General features: G+C 40.8%; 1 protein-coding gene across 1 annotated transcript in view; it reads right to left on the bottom strand.

Moving 5' to 3' along the window:
* Window positions 1–8,801: 8,801 nt before the first annotated feature.
* Window positions 8,802–19,904, bottom strand: part of LOC124722855 (intracellular coagulation inhibitor 3-like) — a 190,540-nt gene continuing 179,437 nt past the window's right edge. The window contains exon 7 of the mRNA XM_047247981.1: window positions 8,802–9,218. Within this exon, the coding sequence (XP_047103937.1) occupies window positions 9,088–9,218 (131 nt within the window). The 3' untranslated portion in view covers window positions 8,802–9,087. The remainder of the gene's footprint in view (window positions 9,219–19,904) is intronic.

The following is a 19,904-nucleotide window of genomic DNA, read 5'->3' as shown; positions in this document are numbered from 1 at the left end:
CTTGCAAGCAAAAATGACAAGGTAATACCTCTCTCTAGTGCCCCTTTTCATGCTGAATTGGTTCTCTTTCATTGCATTATGGACAACGTTTGACCTGTGAATATCCAATTGATTATTTGGTGTGAAGTCACATCAATATATTATTGTGAATCATTTTACTAGTTTGCCACAACACCCAAAAGGTAACTAATAACATTTTATCTGCTGCTAGATGCCTTGGGCAGATCATATTACAACACAGCTTGGGACATACTTTAGTATTGGGAGATTCTGTTGAGCTGCAGCTTTTCATGTTTCCTTTCTAGGTAGTTGGATCTGTGATAGTGGAACCATCATCATGTTCTGAATCAATACCACTGACTAGCATGTGCATCTCACCCGCACTGAAGATAACCTTCTAGCCACTAACAGACAAATCCACAATGCAGGCGCTGAGCTAGTACAGCAATATAAGAAACTTAGAAATTTGATCTAGCGTGCCACAATAACTGTACACAGGAGAAAATCAAACCTAACTGCTACTGTGGGAGTAACTAAAGCATTACAGATTTTGTTGTATAGCACCCATGCAACACAGCTGCTTGTCAGCACCTTGCATGCCATAATTCATTAGGATTTTAATAGTTAGTTCATACTGCCTGCTGAAACCTTCTTGCAAAATTTAAGAAATACTTCATTTTATCTGTTGGCACCCAGGCAAATGACCTATCCAATTTGGTAATCAACCTTGGCAAAGTACAACTGTCACAGTCTATGAGAGTGTTAAACACACATATATCCCTACCTGTCACTTGCACTAATTGCGAGTTTGAGTGTTACTGCCTTCACATCTTCCCAGTCACCTGGGCAGCCACTTACAAACATATTATTTGACACCAAAACTGACTTTCTGACTGTTAGTAAAGATTATCAAACACACTGTCATACAGCTCACTGAGTTTCAGCTTTGCAGTCATACAAGCTATTACAAGTGTTCCACTTTATCACTTTCCACTAGTGTCGCAGACTGTAAAACTGCTTTGTTTTCAGAGGAAACCAAGAGACCCCTTATTCCCACACAGTTGTCATGATGCCTCAACCACTGTTTGTACCTGTTGGCCATAGTTTACTATATGTGATACAACAGCCAACTGTCATAGCACTTCTCTGCTATAACAATGTGTTGATGTCACATTCTTATCAGTTCTCTCTGACAGAGAGTGTACTCCTGTTCAACAGTACTTATTGTGACGTAATCACAACCACTGCTAGACTGTGTGCTTGTTTAAAATACATACATAACACATGTTTTAAATCTTTTCTGTTGCATTTGCCTGAAATACCTTTTGTGCTGCCACAACCTGACAGGATGCTTATGGTGCTGCAATCAACTGACAAATTATCAGCTCAAGAGTGAGGCCAAATTACTCTTGTTTGTGCCACCACACAAATTGCATACTGGGATATACAGGAATTGATGCAGAGGGGGGAGGGAGGTTAAACACAATGTCATACCTGTTCCACTAACCCCGGTTGCCTTTGGACTGGTCATATGGTTCACATGTAGCAAGGATTAGAATCCCCAAAACCAGCTGCAGCTGAGCATAATCCATCAGGTGACTATCATAACTAAAGACATATTGAAAATGTGGGGTTGTTAAGGCATGGCCCTCTCTTACTGCTAAGTGTTAGGAATTAAGTTGTTTGTATATTAGTTTGTTTTCATTAAATATATTTCTCCTTTTACATATTCTGTAATATGAAAAGCATATTAGTTGTTATACATTGGCGATGGGCCTGATATGTAGAACATTATATTGTGGTGTGTTTGATGATAAAAAAAAAAGAGTAATCTCTCATAGGAAATTGGGATTTGTTAGTTGATATTAACCTTATTGGAAACAAGTATATTATTAAATTTAAGGAAAAAATGTGCTAAGAGATTGGGTTGATCATATTAGTACATCATGGAGAGCACATAAATGGATAGTCAGTTTTTTAAGTATTCATCAATAAACCTTTGAACTTTTGACTTTTATACAATACAACAGTGGAGCTTATAGAGAAATACACCCTATGAACCTCCCTTGATGGAGTGTCACAGTCTTTAATAACGTGTGAGGTCTGGCTGTCACACCTGACAACCACCCTCAGCATCCTGGCTGCACTACTCCATCACTACACTCAGATGTCGCTGACACACAAGCCAAGTCACTACACCGAGCAAGGTGGCGCAGTGGTTATCACACTGGACTTACATTCAGGAGGATGACAGTTCAAACCTATGTCCAGCAAAAGAATTGCAGAGTGATGATAGCATGGAAGCACAGCTTTCGAATCTGTTTCGTGACAGTTCCGAATCTGACGATACGAATTATGACGATTGTATGGAAATCGACGACGAAAACGAGCCCGACCTGTCACACGGAGATAATCCAGGTGAGTCTTGGCATAAAGAACCACATAATATGCAGTATCACCCATTTACGAAGGAAGAAGTTCTGCAAATTCATCCTGCTGGCAATTCTCCTATGGATTTCTTCAGATTATTGGTAACATACGAACTGTTGCAACTTGTAGATGACGAAACGCATGACGACGCAGTCAACATATTGCTGAGTCAAAATAGGATCTAGGATCAGTAAATGGAAACCTCCAAGTGTAGGTGTCATCATTAAATCAGTATAGAACATGATCCTACAGATCTTACAAGGTCTTGATGTTGGCCTGTATCTCAGGTGTCAGGAGAGTCAGCTCCGAGCAGTACCTGCCCTTTCAGAGTGTTACCGGCTTGCACTCGTGCGTTACCAGCCCGCACTCGCACGCTGCTGGGCAGCATTGGAGAGTTGCGCGCCTGCACCAATGCCGCAGCGAAAGTGTTAAGCAACAACCAATATTGGAACTTCTACTCTCAGTGTTTTTTCCCATCATACACTGATATATACATTTACATGTCTAATAGTACAGACAAGGAAAAGTTAGTGGGGAAAAGGACTGTTAGGATATGCAATTACCAACATCGATTTTTACCCAACACTTTAACCCCATTTTTCTACTGCCGTGCCTAGTAATCTAGTTGTTGTTCCTGCTGTCAGCTTCAGTTCAAAGACTGTTTCCATGCTACTTCAGCCTGTTTAAGCCTCTTTGTCTCTGAACAACCACTGCAACCTACACCTTTCTGAATCTGCAGATTGTATTCATTTCTTGGTCTTCTTCTACGATTATTACCCCTCACACTCACCTCCAATACTAAATAGGTGGTACCTTGATGTCTCAAGTTGTGCCTCATATATCTGGTCTCTCCAGTTCGGTTCAGAATCTCCTCATAAATTACACAATCTAGCCATTTAATCTTAAGCATTCTTCTGTAGCACCACATTTCAAAAGCCTCTTCTTGTCTAAACTGTTTATCACCCATGTTTTACTTATCTTCATGGTTACAATCCAGACAAAAACCTTCAGAAAAGACATTATTCAATGTTAACAGATTTCTCTTATTCAGATATGCTTCTTTTTTGCCACTGCCAGTCCACATTTAATATTTTCTTTACTTCATGCATAATCAGTTATTTTGTTGATCAAATAGCAACACTCAGCTACTACTTTTAGTGCTAATCTAAGTCCCTTAGCACCACCTGATTTAATTAGACTATATACCATTATCCTTGTTTTGCTTTCTTGATGTTTATTGTATATCCTTCTTTCAGGACACTGTCCACCCTGTTCAACTGCTCTTCCAAGTCCTTTGTTGTCTCTGACAGAATTACAAACCTGAAAGTTTTTAGTCTCTGATAATCCATCAAGTGGAAGTGCAGCCAGACAAGTAGTACTTGAATAATGGCAACAAAACCAGTGGCTGTATTTGAATATAATGTTGTTTACTCTTTTTAAAACACGTAACCAGTTTTGACACCACATGGTGTCATCTTCAGGCCTCAAATGTAACCTGCTACACACATGCACAATGTGGCATCGAAACTGGTAGCATGTTTTAAAGAGAATAAATGACAGATTCATATACAGCCACTGGTTTTGTCATAATTATTCAAGTACTGAAAATTTTTCTTTCTTCTCTCTGAACTTGAATTTATACTCTAAATTTTTCTCTGGTTTCCTTTACTGCTTGCTCAATATACAGATTGAATAATGTTGAGGATATGCTACAACCCTGTCTCTCCCTTCTCAACCACCACTTCCCTTCCATGTCCTCATGTGTGGCCAAACCTTTGTTACCTCTTTAGGTCTAACTACACCTATAATTTCCCTATGTGGACTCTTATCTGGAAGATTAGAATTGTAAGTTCAGATAAGAGTGATCCACTTTATCTTTTCTGTAGTACATTTTATTAATTTTAAATACAAAAAGACATTAACATACCCACCAGTGCACTTATCGCCACATTTAATTACTCAGATTGTATTACGTGAGGAAATTGTTTACTTGGAGGAATGTTTAAATGTTTACAGACTCCACTGCCTTGCACTGTCTCTTTGGTCAGTGTGTGCACCTGCTTATCTGCAATGAAAAGAATTCCCTTGCCTTGGATGCTGAAGGTCTCACCAAGGCCTACACAAGCACTATCCCCCAGACCTAGTCTGCAAACAGATCTCCCATGCAATTTCCCGACAATCCTCCCACCACCCCCAAGAACCAGCTACAAAGGGGTGCCCCGTTCATCACTTGATAACACCTTTGACTGGAATAACTGAACCCCATCCTTTGTCAAGGCTTTGATTACCTATAATCATGCCCTGATATGACAGACATCCTACCCAAGATCCCTCCTGCCTCTCCTAAAGTGGGCCCACCCAACCTCCACAATATCCTAGTCCACCCCTATGCCACTCCAAATCCTAATTCCAATCCCTTGCCACAGGGATACCACTGTGGCAGCCACAGGTGCAAGACCTGCCCAGTCCAACCACACAGTATTTGGTTGGTTGGTTTGTGGGATTAAAGGGACCAGACTGCCACAGTATTTGTATTCCAGTTCTGTCACTGTCTTATCCTATCCCATCAGAGGCCGGGCCATCTGTGAAGACAGCCATGTCATACATATACCAGCTACACTGTAGTCAGTGCACAGTTTTTTATATTGATATTATGACCAACCAGCTCCCCACCAGGATGAACAACCACTGCCAACTATGCCAATGCACCCACCTGTTTTCCCCTTTCCTGTTCCTCTCCTTTTCTGCTCACAATCCCCCCACCCCACCACTTCCTTACACCCTGCTTGTCACACTTCTCGTGCTTGTATATAATCCCTGAATGCTCTGAGCAATTATGCTCTTCTCTCCACCCATCTGTACCCTGCTATCCTTCCTCCTTCCCTGTCCATCTGAAGACTACTGCTTACATTGAACCTGACAGTTGCATTCCAATACAGTTTGCAGCTGATGGTGGTCATGTGTGCCTGAACTGTGCTTGCTTGTATGGATGTGTGTGTTTTCTTGTCTGAAGAACTGAAGAAGGAGAGGGGAAGGGACATGGACGCGCGCACACGCACACGCACACGCACACGCACAGAGAGAGAGAGAGAGAGAGAGAGAGAGAGAGAGAGAGAGAGAGAGAGAGAGGTATAGCAGGCAGTTTTAAGTTGCAAAGGGGTAGTGGGCAGGTGGAAAACAAAGAGGGTGTGATGAAGCAAGTGGAAGAGGGAAAGCGAGAGGGTGTGATGTGCTAGTGAAAGAGGGTGTGAGGAGGCAGGTAGAATATGAGCAGGTTGTGAGTATGTAGGCGGAAGCATGACAGTTAGTGAGGAAACAGTTGGAATATAGGAATAGTGCAACAAAGCAGGTGGCTGGCGGAGAGAGAAATGGAAGGGGAAGATAGATCAGGGCAGAGATTTAAATTTTTCCTGATTATTTTGATAAAACCATACCTGATATCTACCACGTCATGTGGGCAACTGGCACAACTATGTGTGTTAGGGAGGGGGTGCGTGTCATGACTGACAGTAAGATACATCACATGCATAGTTGGATCCCGGGGTGAAATAGGGTGACCAAAAAACTCAGCAGCACCTGGAGCAATTTAAACATACTTTGGGACACATGTGACACATTTTTCATATAAAAGTAGTCTGGGAGTAGGGTACCCAACTACTCCTAAGGAAGGTGGTGGTGATGAGGAAGGGGATGGTATGTAAAAATGTTCAGAAATAATCTGCTGGTATGTCTTTCCTGTATTTGGCTGACTTGGAATACTTTAAAAGTATGAAGTGCAAACTGTCTCTTATTTGTGTGGTTCAGTGTGTCCATCCAGTTGTGAGAATAAGCACTGCAGCAAGCCAATAATATGTCAACATATTTCAGCACAAAAGATCAGGCCACACAGCTAAATACCATCCACTCGAGTCATATGGTGTTAAACAGAGATTTAGGCATATAGTACATGTGTGCAACATATACGATGTGTACATGGACAAAGCTGCAGGCAAAAAGCTAGTTCCATGTTTTCCTATATACTTACAGTTACTTTATCTCAGGCAATTAGCCTCCAAACAGGTTGTGCACTAAGAACTTTCTTGTTGTTAATGATGCAATGTTTTATGACAAAACTTAGCATAGCACGATTTGGAGTATTTCCTGCAGTTACAAGACTTCAGCATTTTCATGTGAGTGTAGCTAATAAAATTTTCTCTACTGGTATTTAAAATTTTTAGGAGATTCAGAAGAAATATAACGTAACTTGTGAGGTGATTCGACAAGTAAAAATAAACCCAAAAATTTGTACGAACATGTGTCAAATTTTCGATTATAACAGAACTGGTGCGGGCCGTGTACACAATGTTAGACAGTATAATGGGTGGACAGATGACTGATTCATCATATAAGAGGTGTTCAAGAAGTCCCCCCACCCACCTCAATGCACTTGTCAATTCACTGGTGTGTGTGCTGTGCTGCACATAGATCATCTCAGCATACTTTAATGTGGGTAACAGCATTGGTGATGCAAGCAACAAGTTCTTCATGTGTATCTAACATCACAAAATACACGTCTCCCTTTAACCACCCACATAAACAGAAGTCTACTGGGGTTACATCAGGAGATTTGGAAGGGCATCACAGCCAATCCACTGTGGAAATGTGTTATTCAGATTCTGGGATACTTGTCTGGTACAGTGAATCAGTGATCCATCACGTTGCATGTACGATGTCGCCATTGCTCTAATGTCACGTCTTCCAAGTGCAGGCAGGTCTTCTATCATGGAATGTGTGTATTCTGCAGCTGTCATGTGATTTGGCAGGAACACAGGCCCTGGTCACCAGGTCATCAATCATACCATATCAGACTTTCACTGAGAACCTAAATTGGAATCTTGTTTGCCTAGTGTCATGGGGGTTTTCCATTGCCCATGTATGATAATTGTGGGTGTTCAAGATACCACTGCATGCAAATGTAGTCTCATCTGTAAATAAAGTGTATTGCACGACATCTTTGTGTTCAGCCAACCATTCATAAAATTTTTGTTTGCTTCCCGAGTCATCTGGATGCAGATGTTGCACGGGCTGCACGTGGAATGGGTACAAGCCCTCAAAATGTAATGTACACTACAATTGTGTTAGAGGAATACTGAGCTGACGGTTAACATGGCATGTACTATTGGTGGGATGCCATTGTACCATTGCAATAATACCTTCCCTTTCCTCAACTGACTGGATCGCCTCACATTTTGATGTTACGTGTACACTGTGTAGTGTTCCAGATTCGTGTAATGTCTCAAAAACCCTGACAGATACCCTGGCACAGGGGTTTGTCCCTCAGGAACATGTCCCTGGTATTCTGTCACAGCTGCACTGCAATTACAATTCTCCTACACAAACAACATGTCTGCGTATTCTGCATGGGTGAACTTCTACAGCTTGTTGGTATTCATGGGCACAAGTGGGCGCACTCAAACACAACACGCACATGGCCTCACATCTGCTCACTGCTCCAACCCACAATTGTACACTGGGTATGCTTCAACCCGCTCCAGTTCCATAACAATCTAAGATCAGATATTTTCCATTTATTTTTACATGCAGAATCACCACACAAATTATGTGACATTCCTCCTGAACCACCCTGTATGTCAACATCCAGTAGACATCAAATGTTTCAAGGATAACACATCTTGATCATTAATGAATATTTAATTTTGTTGGAGTTAACAATAAAGGAACCGGTGCAGCATGTGTGTGAAGTGACTTAAGGAAGCAATGGAAAACTTAAATCAGGATTGCTTGACAAGGAACTGAATTCCACTTCTCTTGAACATGAGTCCACATTTTCAACCACGAAGCCATTTCACTCACTACTATGAACAGTGATGTTATTCGAGAACCTGAAGCATTCAGAGCTTTGTAGTTCCTCAGATTAGCAAATCTTTACCTAACTGACTGCTTAGCATACTTAATACTTTCATAAAACAGTTTGAAAAATATTTTAGGGCATTGCCAACAAAAAAAGACATAATTAGATGTCCTGATCCAATTTTGTAACATTTCTCTACCTATGTTTTCCCTTTTCAGGCTTTTTTTCTTCACACCAATACAGCGACTTCCACCATAAAAAATTTAAACTCTACATCAAATTACATCATTTAACAAAATAAGGAATCATTTGTTACACACACACTGTACAGTACTTCTTCTTCTTCTTCTTCTTCTTCTTCTTCTTCTTCTTCACTGTACAAAAATCCATTGGTTGAAAACTAGTCTTTTTACCCACAAAAAAGGGAAGAAATGATTTGATCATCATCAGATCGACAATTTGTTCACATGATTAAGCTTTATGCAGTACCACGGACTATTACCAATAACAAAGAAACAGATTTCAGTTTTTGCCTATAGCGGCATTTATTTTATGTAAAATATCTGAGCTCCAAGTACAATGAAGATGTATGCGTAGTTTCTGCGATGCACACCACCAACCTGGCACAATACTCTCTAGACTCTAATCAAAGAATACATAACTCAGCGCACAAAACCAGTCACAACTAAACACAAATATGTTTTACTTATTTATGGATGTGATGTTTAATTACATTGAGATGAATCAGTACATAAGACATGAGTAGCAAATGTTCACAATTGGTTGCCATTGAGAGGCAGCACACATCATGGTACTTGAGTAGGATTTTGCACCTTCCCAGCTAACAATACAAGCTGTGTGTCACGATGCAGCAAGAAGAAGAGGAAAGGCTGGTCCACAAAAAACCGGGTCACCTCTCTCTTCGGCCTCTTAGTCCCTGAAATAAATTTTCATTTATCAGTATAGTACATTAATTTTAAAAATGAAAATGATCAGTTCATTTACATTCATGAAAATAAAATGTAGCTGTGATATAGTTCATCTTTTGTAATGAGCGATCTGCGAGTAGTACATTAAAGGGACGACTAGCCACATATGGGAAGAAGCAACAGTACAGGTACTCAATACAACCCTTCTTATGAACAGAAGATGATATTTTGCATGATGAATAGAGCAACTATTACACTCACGCCAGTGTTACTTGTGTTGATAATAGTACTGTCACTTACTGAGTTGCTTTTTATTAACATCAACTCTACAGTTGACACTGTTCAACTGTTTGTCTAAACGTTAACAACAGCAAGTGACATTCTTCTTTAGTAACTATTTGTTCACTTTGTTCCGCTGAATTCATTTATGTTTAAATATGGATAGTTAAGAGGTCGATACCTCTTAAGGATAGCATAAATTCAAATGTCTCCTTTAAACATAGGAAGGAAAATGGTGGCAGAATGAAAATAATTTAGGAGTAGAGGAGAATAGCAAAAGCATTGTCACACAATGCACACAAAAAAGAATGAAAAGTTTACTAGCTTTTGGAAGAAATCCTTTGAGAAGCTAGAGTACAAATACATGCACCCACAACCTTCCTGGCCTCAATCTCCAATTAAACCCACTTTTCGCACACCCTCTAACCAACTGTTCACCTTTTCTCAGTTCCATCACCCCCTCCCAACCCATGCCTCCACACTATCTTCCTCATGTGCCACATCCTACTGTCTCTGGTGCCCATCTATTGCAAGTCTTGCCTGTGTACCTGCCAGTCGTCCCTCCTGCATTCCTATCCTGTATAACTACTGTCTTCCCTCGAACCACTAGCTACCCATCTCCAACCCCTCCTCCTGCTTCCCACCCCTTTCTCCCTCTACCTGCCCTACATATCGCAACCCCTACCCCAGCTCACCTGCTGAACTGCAATTCTGGTATTGTGCATCCTTCTGGCACAATGTATGTGCACATGGGATTGGGGGGTGGGGTGGAGACAGAAGGAGAGAACTAGCTCATCATAAGATTTCTTCCAAAATCTAGCAAAGCTGCCATTCTTTTCTGTGCACCTGTCAATAATTCTATGAGTCGTCTCCTTTACTCCTAAATTATAAATGTTTCCTTCACTATTTTAGTAAGAAATTTATTTCCCTTCATCTGCCGCTTTGTTCCAACTGAATCCTAACACACTTTCATAATGCAGAACTCCCCCCTCAAAAATTATTTTGTCTTTCCAAATAAGGAGAATGTTCTAACCACTGGGTACCATTTGTTTGAAGAAAAATGTGTACTGTCCCGTGAAAAACCATTTACCCAAATCATCAATAACTGCTTACAGCCTCTTCCCGCACCATTTGAAGAGCTTTATAGCATAACGGTGTAAGTCAGATTTTGACGAAAACAATTACTACGTTATGTAGAGAAAACTTCAGTCTCTTGGATGGCATGGTGATGTATGTCTTTGTATGAACAGTAGCATCACAGATGGCACCACAAGTTGTACTGTGAAATGGTTCGTATGATACATGTTATGGCACAGTGAAGGAAGTCCGACTTGCATCACAATGCCATGAAACAAAATTACGTTCCCCCACTGGGGGGTTTTCCGTTCATCATCATCATCATCATCATCATCATCATCATCAACAACAACTTGATTATTTGGCAGGTGTTACTGATGTTCGTATGAGATTATGTTTATGGTAATACGAATAATGCAGAAAGGCTTAGAGAAATCGTGAACGAAGAAGGGGAAATTTCGGATTCTGCTTCAGAAAAGTAACCATCCAAAAGTGAGTCTAATGAAGAAAAAGAGGAACAGCAAACTCGTAGAAGAAAATGGCAGAAGATACAACAGATGAAACTCAAAAGGAACTGAGGTCAAGAATATGCCACCAGAGAAGGTAAGACAGTTCCTGTCAAAATATTTTGTAATGATGACTGCCACTGTAGACTACAATTCGCTTCGAAAGTAACCAAAGAAGAAAGGAAAAGACTTTTTGATAGTTTTTGGAGACTGGGATCTTTTGCCTTTCAATATGTCTACCTATGTGCTCTAACCAAATCAGAATCTCCTGCAGCAAAATGGCGATGAATGGGATCTTGACTTTCAAAGGCTTCTACTGACAAATACTATTTACATGTTCAGAATTGATCCGTTAAAAGTCTGTGAAAAGTATTTTCTGAGAACTTCGCAAATTTCTGATGGCAGGATGAGTCAATTACACAAAAAATAAAAAAAGAATAGGATCCTGATAATGATTTAAGAGGTCATCATAAAGTTCCAGAAGTTACAGTTAAGTCATATTCATTCATACATTGAAAGTTTTCCATGTCATCCGTCACATTATTCATGATCAGAAATTCTTAACAGATGTTACTGGAGTCCTGAATTGAACATCAGAGTTCTGTACATTTGTAAAAAATTGTGATTCTGTGCTTGGTGAAGATGGCTGATGATGTGCAATTACAGATTGGTGTGGAAGGGTTTTCTATAGTTGCTGTGGCCAAGGCAATCATTTCATCTACAACAGATGACATTGAGGAAGGGCAATGTATTTTCTTTTTCTACCTCCATGGTGAACTGGAAGTTACTGTTAATGCTGTCGAGGTGTTCCAAGAACCTGACAATAAGAACTATTTCGGTACACTCTTACATTGTTTATTTTCTGTACAAAAGCCAGTATTATGATCAGATGGACAGCATTGCAATGGGTGGCCCTTTAGCTCCAGCTGTTAAACTTCGTCATGAAGAATTCTACGGATATTGCCTTACACACTGCACCATTAAAGCCTGGCTGTTTTTTGTAATACTTTAATGACACGCTTGTCATTTAGCCACATGGACGTGAGAAACTTGTCTAGTTCATGGAGCACATCAACAGCATTAACAATAACATCCAGTTCACCATGGAGGTAGAAAAAGACAATGCATTGCCTTTCCTCAATGTCCTCGTCTGCTGCAAACGAAATGGATGCCTTGGCCACAGCGCCTATAGAAAAACCCACCCAGCCCAAAGTCCAAAGCGACTCAAAAAAGTGCTGATGACTTCTACATGTAAGAATGGGCCCACAAAATTACAGACCTACATCCTTTATGCCTGTATGCTGCAGTATCCTTTAACATATTCCAAGTTCAAATATGATAGATTTCCTTGAGCCTGAAAAGATTATCAGCACAGATTTAGAAAGCATAGCTCGTTGGAAACAGCCTGACCTGCTCTCTTGTAATATCTTGTGAACCACAGACCAAGGGCAAAACCAGATCCCATATTTCTAGTTTCCAGAATGCTTTTTACACCATTCCCCACAAATGACTCCTAATTAAATTGCATGCCTGTAGAGTATCATCTCAGTTGTGCAACTGGATGTATGATTTCCTGTCAGAAAGGTCACAGTTCTTACAAGGGAACCTCCCCATTGCACTCCCCCTCAGGTTTAGTTATAAGTTGGCACAGTGTATAGGCCTTGAAAAACTGAACACGGATCAATCGAGAAAACACGAAGAAGTTGTGTGGAACTATGAAAAAAATAAGCAAAATATACAAACTGAGTAGTCCATGTGCAAGATAGGCAACATCAAGGATAGTGTGAGCTCAGGAGCGCTGTGGTCCTGTGGTTAGCGTGAGCAGCTGGGGAAAGAGAGGTCCTTGGTTCAAGTCTTCCCTCGAGTGGAAAGTTTAATTTTTTATTTTCAGACAATTATTATCTGTCCGTCCGTCTGTCTGTCCGATGCGAGGTAACTGCACCATAGTATGGGGATGCTACACCTAAACAAACATCGAAACACACAACGTCAGTTGACTACAGTGAACGGAAGAGAGAGTATTCCTGCTAACGAGGCTCCCTGGCTGGCAGTTGACTGTGCGCTACTTTGGACGAGAGTGCATTAAATACGTGAGATGTATTCCTGTCATGTGATGCACATGCCATCACCAGTGTCACATAGAATATATCAGATGTGTTTTCCTGTGGAGGAATCGGTTGACCTATGACTTTGCGATCAAATGTTTTCGGTTCCCATTAGAGAGGCACGTCCTTTCATCTACTAATCACACGGTTTTGAGGTGCTGTCACAAAACACAGACACTAAACTTATTACAGTGAACAGAGAAGTCAATGAACGAATGGACAGATTATAACTTAGCGAAAATAAAGAAAGTAAACTTTTCACTCGAGGGAAGACTTGAACCAATGATCTCTCGTTTCGCAGTTGCTCACGCTAACCTTGGGACCACAGCGCTCCTGAGCTCACACTATCCTTGATGTTGCCTATCTTGGGCATGGACTACTCAGTTTGTATATTTTACTTATTTTTTTCATAGTTCCACACAACTTCTTCCTGTTTTCTCAATTAATCTGTGTTCAGTTTTTCAAGGCCTATCCACTGTGCCATCTTATAAATAAATCTGAGGGGTCCGTGATGGGGAGGTTCCCTTGTCAGTAACTGATGGGAAGTCATCCAGTAAAACGAAAGTGGTATCTAGGACTCCCCAAAGGAGTGTTAAAGGTCCTCTGCTCTTAATAATCTATATAAGTGATTCAGGAGACAATCTGAGCAGTCCTCTTACACAGCTTGTAGATTAAACTCTCATTCACCATCTAATAAAATCATTAGAAGATCAAAACCAATTGCCAAATTACTTTGACAATACATCTATATGGTGTGAAAAGTGGCAACTGACTCTAAATAAAAGTGTCAGGTTATCTGCATAAGTACACTACTGCCCATTAAAATTGCTACACCAAGAAGAAATGCAGATGATAAACGGGTATTCATTGGACAAATATATTATACTAGAACTGACATGTGATTACATTTTCACGCAATTTGGGTGCATAGATCCTGAGAAATCAGTACCCAGAACAACCACCTCTGGCCGTAATAACGGCCTTGATACGCCTGGGCATCGAGTCAAACAGAGCTTGGGTGGCGTGTACAGGTACAACTGCCCATGCAGCTTCAACACGATACCACAGTTCTTCAAGAGTAGTGACTGGCGTATTGTGACGAACCAGTTGCTCGGCCACCATTGACCAGATGTTTTCAATTGGCGAGAGATCTGGAGAATGTGCTGGCCAGGTCAGCAGTCGAACATTTTCTGTATCCAGAAAGGCCGGTACAGGACCTGCAACATGCGGTCGTGCATTATCCTGCTAAAATGTAGGGTTTCACAGGGATCGAATGAAGGGTAGAGCCACGGGTCTTAACACATCTGAAATGTAACATCCACTGTTCAAAGTGCCGTCCATGCGAACAAGAGGTGACCGAGACAGGTAACCAATGGCATCCCATACCATCACACCAGATGGTACGCCAGTATGGCGATGACGAATACACACTTCCAATGTGCGTTCACAGTGATGTCGCCAAACACGGATGCAACCATCATGATGCTATAAACAGAACCTAGATTCATCTGAAAAAATGACGTTTTGCCACTCGTACACCCAGGTTCGTCGTTGAGTACACCATCGCAGGTGCTCCTGTCTGTGATGCAGCGTCAAGGGTAACCGCAGCCATGGTCTCCAAGCTCATAGTCCATGCTGCTGCAAACGTCTTCGAACTGTTCGTGTAGATGGTTGTTGTCTTGCAAACGTCCCCATCTGTTGACTCAAGGATCGAGACGTGGCTGCACGATCCATTACAGCCATGTGGATAAGATGCCTGTCATCTCGACTGCTAGTGATACGAGGCCTTTGGGATCCAGCACAGCATTCCGTATTACCCTCCTGAACCCACCGATTCCATATTCTGCTAACAGTCATTAGATCTCGACCAACGCGAGCAGCAATGTCGCGATACGATAAACCGCAATGACGACAGGATACAATCCGACCTTTATCAATGTCGGAAACGTGATGGTACGCATTTCTCCTCCTCACATGAGGCATTACAACGTTTCACCAGGCAACACCGGTCAACTACTGTCTGTGTATGAGAAATCAGTTGGAAACTTTCCTCATGTCAGCACGTTGTAGGTGTCGCCACCGGCGCCAACCTTGTGTGAATGCTCAGAAAAGCTAATCATTTGCATATCACAGCATCTTCTTCCTGTTGGTTAAATTTCGCGTGTGTAGCACATCACCTTTGTGGTGTAGCAATTTTAATGGCCGGTAGTATATTAAAAAGAATCCATTAAATTTCAGCTAGAAGGTATTTCACACAAATCTAAAGGCTGCATACTCAACTAAACGCTTTGTGATTACAATTGCTAATAACTTCAAATGGAACCATCACATAGGTAATGTTATGGGGAAGCGAACCAAAGACTGTTTTATTGGCAGACCACTTAGACGATGCAAGGGACCTGCTAAAGGCCATCGCTACACTTGGCCGTTCTCTGCTGGAGTACTGCCACTCAATATGGGATCCATATCTGAATGGATTGACAGAGAACATCGAAACACAATATGCAGGCAGACCCATTCACAAAATTTCACTCTACAACTTTCTCTTCCGAAAGCAAAAACATTTTGTTGGCACCCTCCTTCAAAGGGAGAAGTTATCTTTATACTAGAATAAAGAGGAGTCATAAGTTTGCATATTGGAATAGTAAACTATAAAAAGAATTGAAATTTTAAACATTGTTATTGGTTGAAGTCCAGCAACCGTGCATTAACTTAATTACAGAATGTATGTAGAGTCACCTCGGTTGCACAAATAGGCAACTGAGGTGGCTCTACGTGCATTCTGTAATTAATATAAAAAGTATGTATGCAGCAGATCTGTATGTGCACCAGTGTTTCTTCTTCCCTGATGCTTCTTAAGAGCAGAACTAAAGACAAATACAGTGGAACCTCACATAGCGAACACAATTCATTCCAGAATCTTACTCTTAGTGCGAAACACTTGTTAAGTGAAACAATTTATCCCATAAAAATTAATGCAAAATACGGCAATGCATTCCTTGCAGAAGAAGTACTGAAGGTTTTGTCTTATTCATGTCATTTATACACAGAAAATTATACATACAATATTATGTGCTTTACTATTCATGATACGTAGCTAATTCTTTTTATTAGGAAGCTATCTATAGTCATTTATTTATCCTGATGCTTCAACACTTGGTGAAAATGTGACACAGCATCATCATCAAATAAATTTGTACTACGCATAGCCACTGCTTTATTGGGGTGAAGATTTTTCAATGTAAAATGCAACCAATTCCCATGCTTTCAGCATTTCTCTTATTGTGCCAGAAGATTGCTGCTTTGCTGTTACTGCTGCCGCCACCACCTCCTCCTCCTCCTCCTGATTAACTGCTCTTCACAACTTCCTGCTGTTAAACACAGTGCAACTCCTTAAGCTCTTTGGTGGTCATTTTTGGTCTGTGATCTTCCACAAGCTCATCGATGTCATCCTCTTGGCCAAAGACACAATCCTGTTGACTATGGGCTCCACAGGTACTGACTCAAATGCCTCAGAGTCACATCTGACAATGCACTCCAGCCACAGCTGCTTCCATGCAGAAGTGAGAGTTCTCTTGGTAACCCCTTCCCAAGCCTTTTTGATCATCTTCATGCTGGCAAAGATGTTAAAGTGGTATTTTCAAGACACTCAGAGTGAGATTGGTAACTTCAGTCAACTCAAAGCAACGCTTAAAGAGTATTTTAGTGTAGCGCTTCTTAAAGTTAGAAATATTATGCTGGTCCATAGGCTGAAGTAATGGAGTGGTGTTGGGAGGTAGAAATTGCATCTTGATGAATTGAAATTCTTCAAGGGCGTGGTGTTGGAGACCTGGAGAATGCACAGGAGGATTGTCATAATAAGCAAGACATGGAGTGGCAGATTCATCTCAAGCAAATATTTTTTCACCAAAGGACCAAACACTTCATTGATCCAATGAAAAAAATCATGTGTCAACCGTGCCTTGTTGTTGGACCTCCATATCACATTGAACCTGCTCTTCTGGACTTTACACTTCTTGAAGACTCGTGGAGTTTCTGAATGGTAGAGAAGCAGCGGTTTAATTTTCAAACAACTGCTTGCACTGGCACAAAATAGCAGTGTGAGACAGTCTTTCATTGACTTGTGACCTAGCAATTCATTCTCCTCTGCTGTTACAAGGTACACTTTGGTATCTTTTTCCAGAATAGACCCATCTCATCACAATTAAAAACTTGTTGCAGCAGATCTGGCTGCTTTGTCATGCCTCACACTGCTGTACTAAGATGGTGTCAGAAAGAACACTACACACAGACTGCAGTACACACTACAGACATTTTTCATATACAACTGCCGACAATGACAGGTGTTCATAATGTTTAACATTTCCGCCACTGCGCACAAACGAGGGGAGGGGGGGGGGGGGGGATGGGACCAAACTGCTGAGGTCATCTGTCCCTAGGCTTACACAGTACTTAAACTGACTTATGCTAAGGACAACACACACACATCCATGCCCAAGGGAGAACTCAAATCTCCAAAAGGGGAAGGGGGGGGGGGGGGAGGGGCAAGGCGCCTCAAGACCACGTGGCTGCCCCACCCGGCAGAGTAGTCATGAATGTAGATGTATCCAGTATGTTATCATCAATAGTGAGTGTTCATCTGAGACAAGGGTACCATCAGGAGTGCAGCAAGTTGGTGTGGTTGGACCACTCGTTCTCTCTGTGTATAAATTATCTGACAAACAATGTAAACATCTGTGACTGTTTGCTGATGACATTGTAGTATATGCGAAAGTATTGTCATTGAGTGACTGTAGAAGGATACAGGATGACTTACACAGAATTCCTATTTGGTGTGATGAATGGCAGCTGGATCTACACGTAGAAAAATATAGCTTAATTCAAAGGAGTAGGAAAAACTATCATGTGACTTTCAAGTACAGTTTCGGTTTGCTCATTTTGAGAAGCAAGTAGCAATTCAAATTAATGCATTAGTGAAGATAAACTCCTTTGCCAAGATCACTAATATTAAGCTTTACCCTAGATAACTGGCTTCGGTCATCGAGGTTACCATCTTCAAATCTCAACCGACAGGTTACTGTGTATGTCTTGAAATAGCAGTAAAACTACTCTTCTCATGAATTAGGAGGTACCAACAGACTGGAAGACTGATGCATTGGCATGTCAAAATTGAAACAACTGTGTGCAGTTATTCACCACACACACCTGTCTTATGTCACTCACAACAGAGCACATCAATTCAGCCAGGGTGCCGCTAAACTCGCAAGGGAACATTCACAAGTGTCAATAAAAGATCTTCACGAATCTCGGCAGTTGTATGGGGGGAGTAACAACACTTTTTTGTGCCCAGTTTCACTTTTAAGAGGTAAAACACAGCACGAAAGGTAATTTGGCATATTAGGCTTGGAGGGAATATCTTCGAAATGGTGGTATCTAAAAAGTGTTTCTCTGTAAAAGTTGATATGTAATAAACATTCTCAAACACTGGATAATCAAGTTTTGGAATAATTTTAAATTTTGTAAAATGCCCCACCATCATCAATTAATCTTGAAAAATGAAAACTGTTGTAACAACCTAAATTAAAGAAGCTTTCAAGCTCTATACATTGATGTGTAATAAAGCTAGTTTCTGAAATAACATTTTCGGAATATAAGCTATACACAATGTGCCGTCACAGTCTTTCCAGTATACCTAATTGAAGTATTTAGACATTCCTTATTAGTCTAGTTATTTATTTTACTTGTATTCATTTTATGTAAGTAACTCATTATGATACAAAATCACTACAATAATGATAATCTGTAAATAAATGTTTAAAACATAACATTTTCTTACACGACACATGTAAAATGAATGAAGTTTCTTCACATATGACACATGACAGAGAACACAATATGAAACAAAATTCAGTAGGATTTCAAATTGTCGCTGGTGACCCTCTAAATATCCTGTGTTATGTATAGGGCATATTTCAGTACATTGGAAAACCTTGGCAAAGAGAACTGTTATGTACTAGTGACGGCAGCTTGATTATATTGTTTCTAAAATGACAATCATTTAACAGAACTACGAGGGTTGAATGAAAAGTAATGCCTCCACCTTTGTTAATTGGTTTTGGATGGGAATGTTTTAATAAATCAAACACAGAAATAATCCTTAGAATGTGATATTTAATTACCAATATTCACTTTTTCCACACAATCACCAGCCAATTGGATACATTTCTGCCAACGATGAACAAGTTTTCTGAAGCCGTCACGGAAGAAGTCGACACTATTTCCACAACCACAGTCTCACAGTTCTCTCAACATCTTCATCAGAAGCATAATAATGTCCCCGCAGATTGTTTTTCATTACAGGGAACAGATGGAAGTCGGACAGTGCTAAATCTGGACTGTATGGAGGATGCCATATGGTGTGCTTTCATTTCTGGAGTCAGCATCCAGGGTACCCATCGTGCACATATCTTCTGACAGCCAAGCAAACCAATAACGTGACCCACACGTTATTGTGAAATGCCAATTGTGCTTGCAATTTTTCTCCAAGTGATACGACGATCGTCCTGAATCAATCTGTCACCCTTTTGCTTGTGAAATTCAGTGGTTGCTGTCACAAGACATCCAACTCGTTTGTCATGCAGATCAGATGTTCCCACCTCAACATCTTTGAACTTACTCTCCCAACAACGCACAGCACTCAAATCAATACAATCACCATAAACTGCTT

This window comes from Schistocerca piceifrons, chromosome X (genome assembly GCF_021461385.2).
Source record: "Schistocerca piceifrons isolate TAMUIC-IGC-003096 chromosome X, iqSchPice1.1, whole genome shotgun sequence".
In the NCBI taxonomy this organism is placed as follows: Eukaryota; Metazoa; Arthropoda; class Insecta; order Orthoptera; family Acrididae; genus Schistocerca; species Schistocerca piceifrons.
This window is presented reverse-complemented; position numbering and strand designations above follow the sequence as displayed.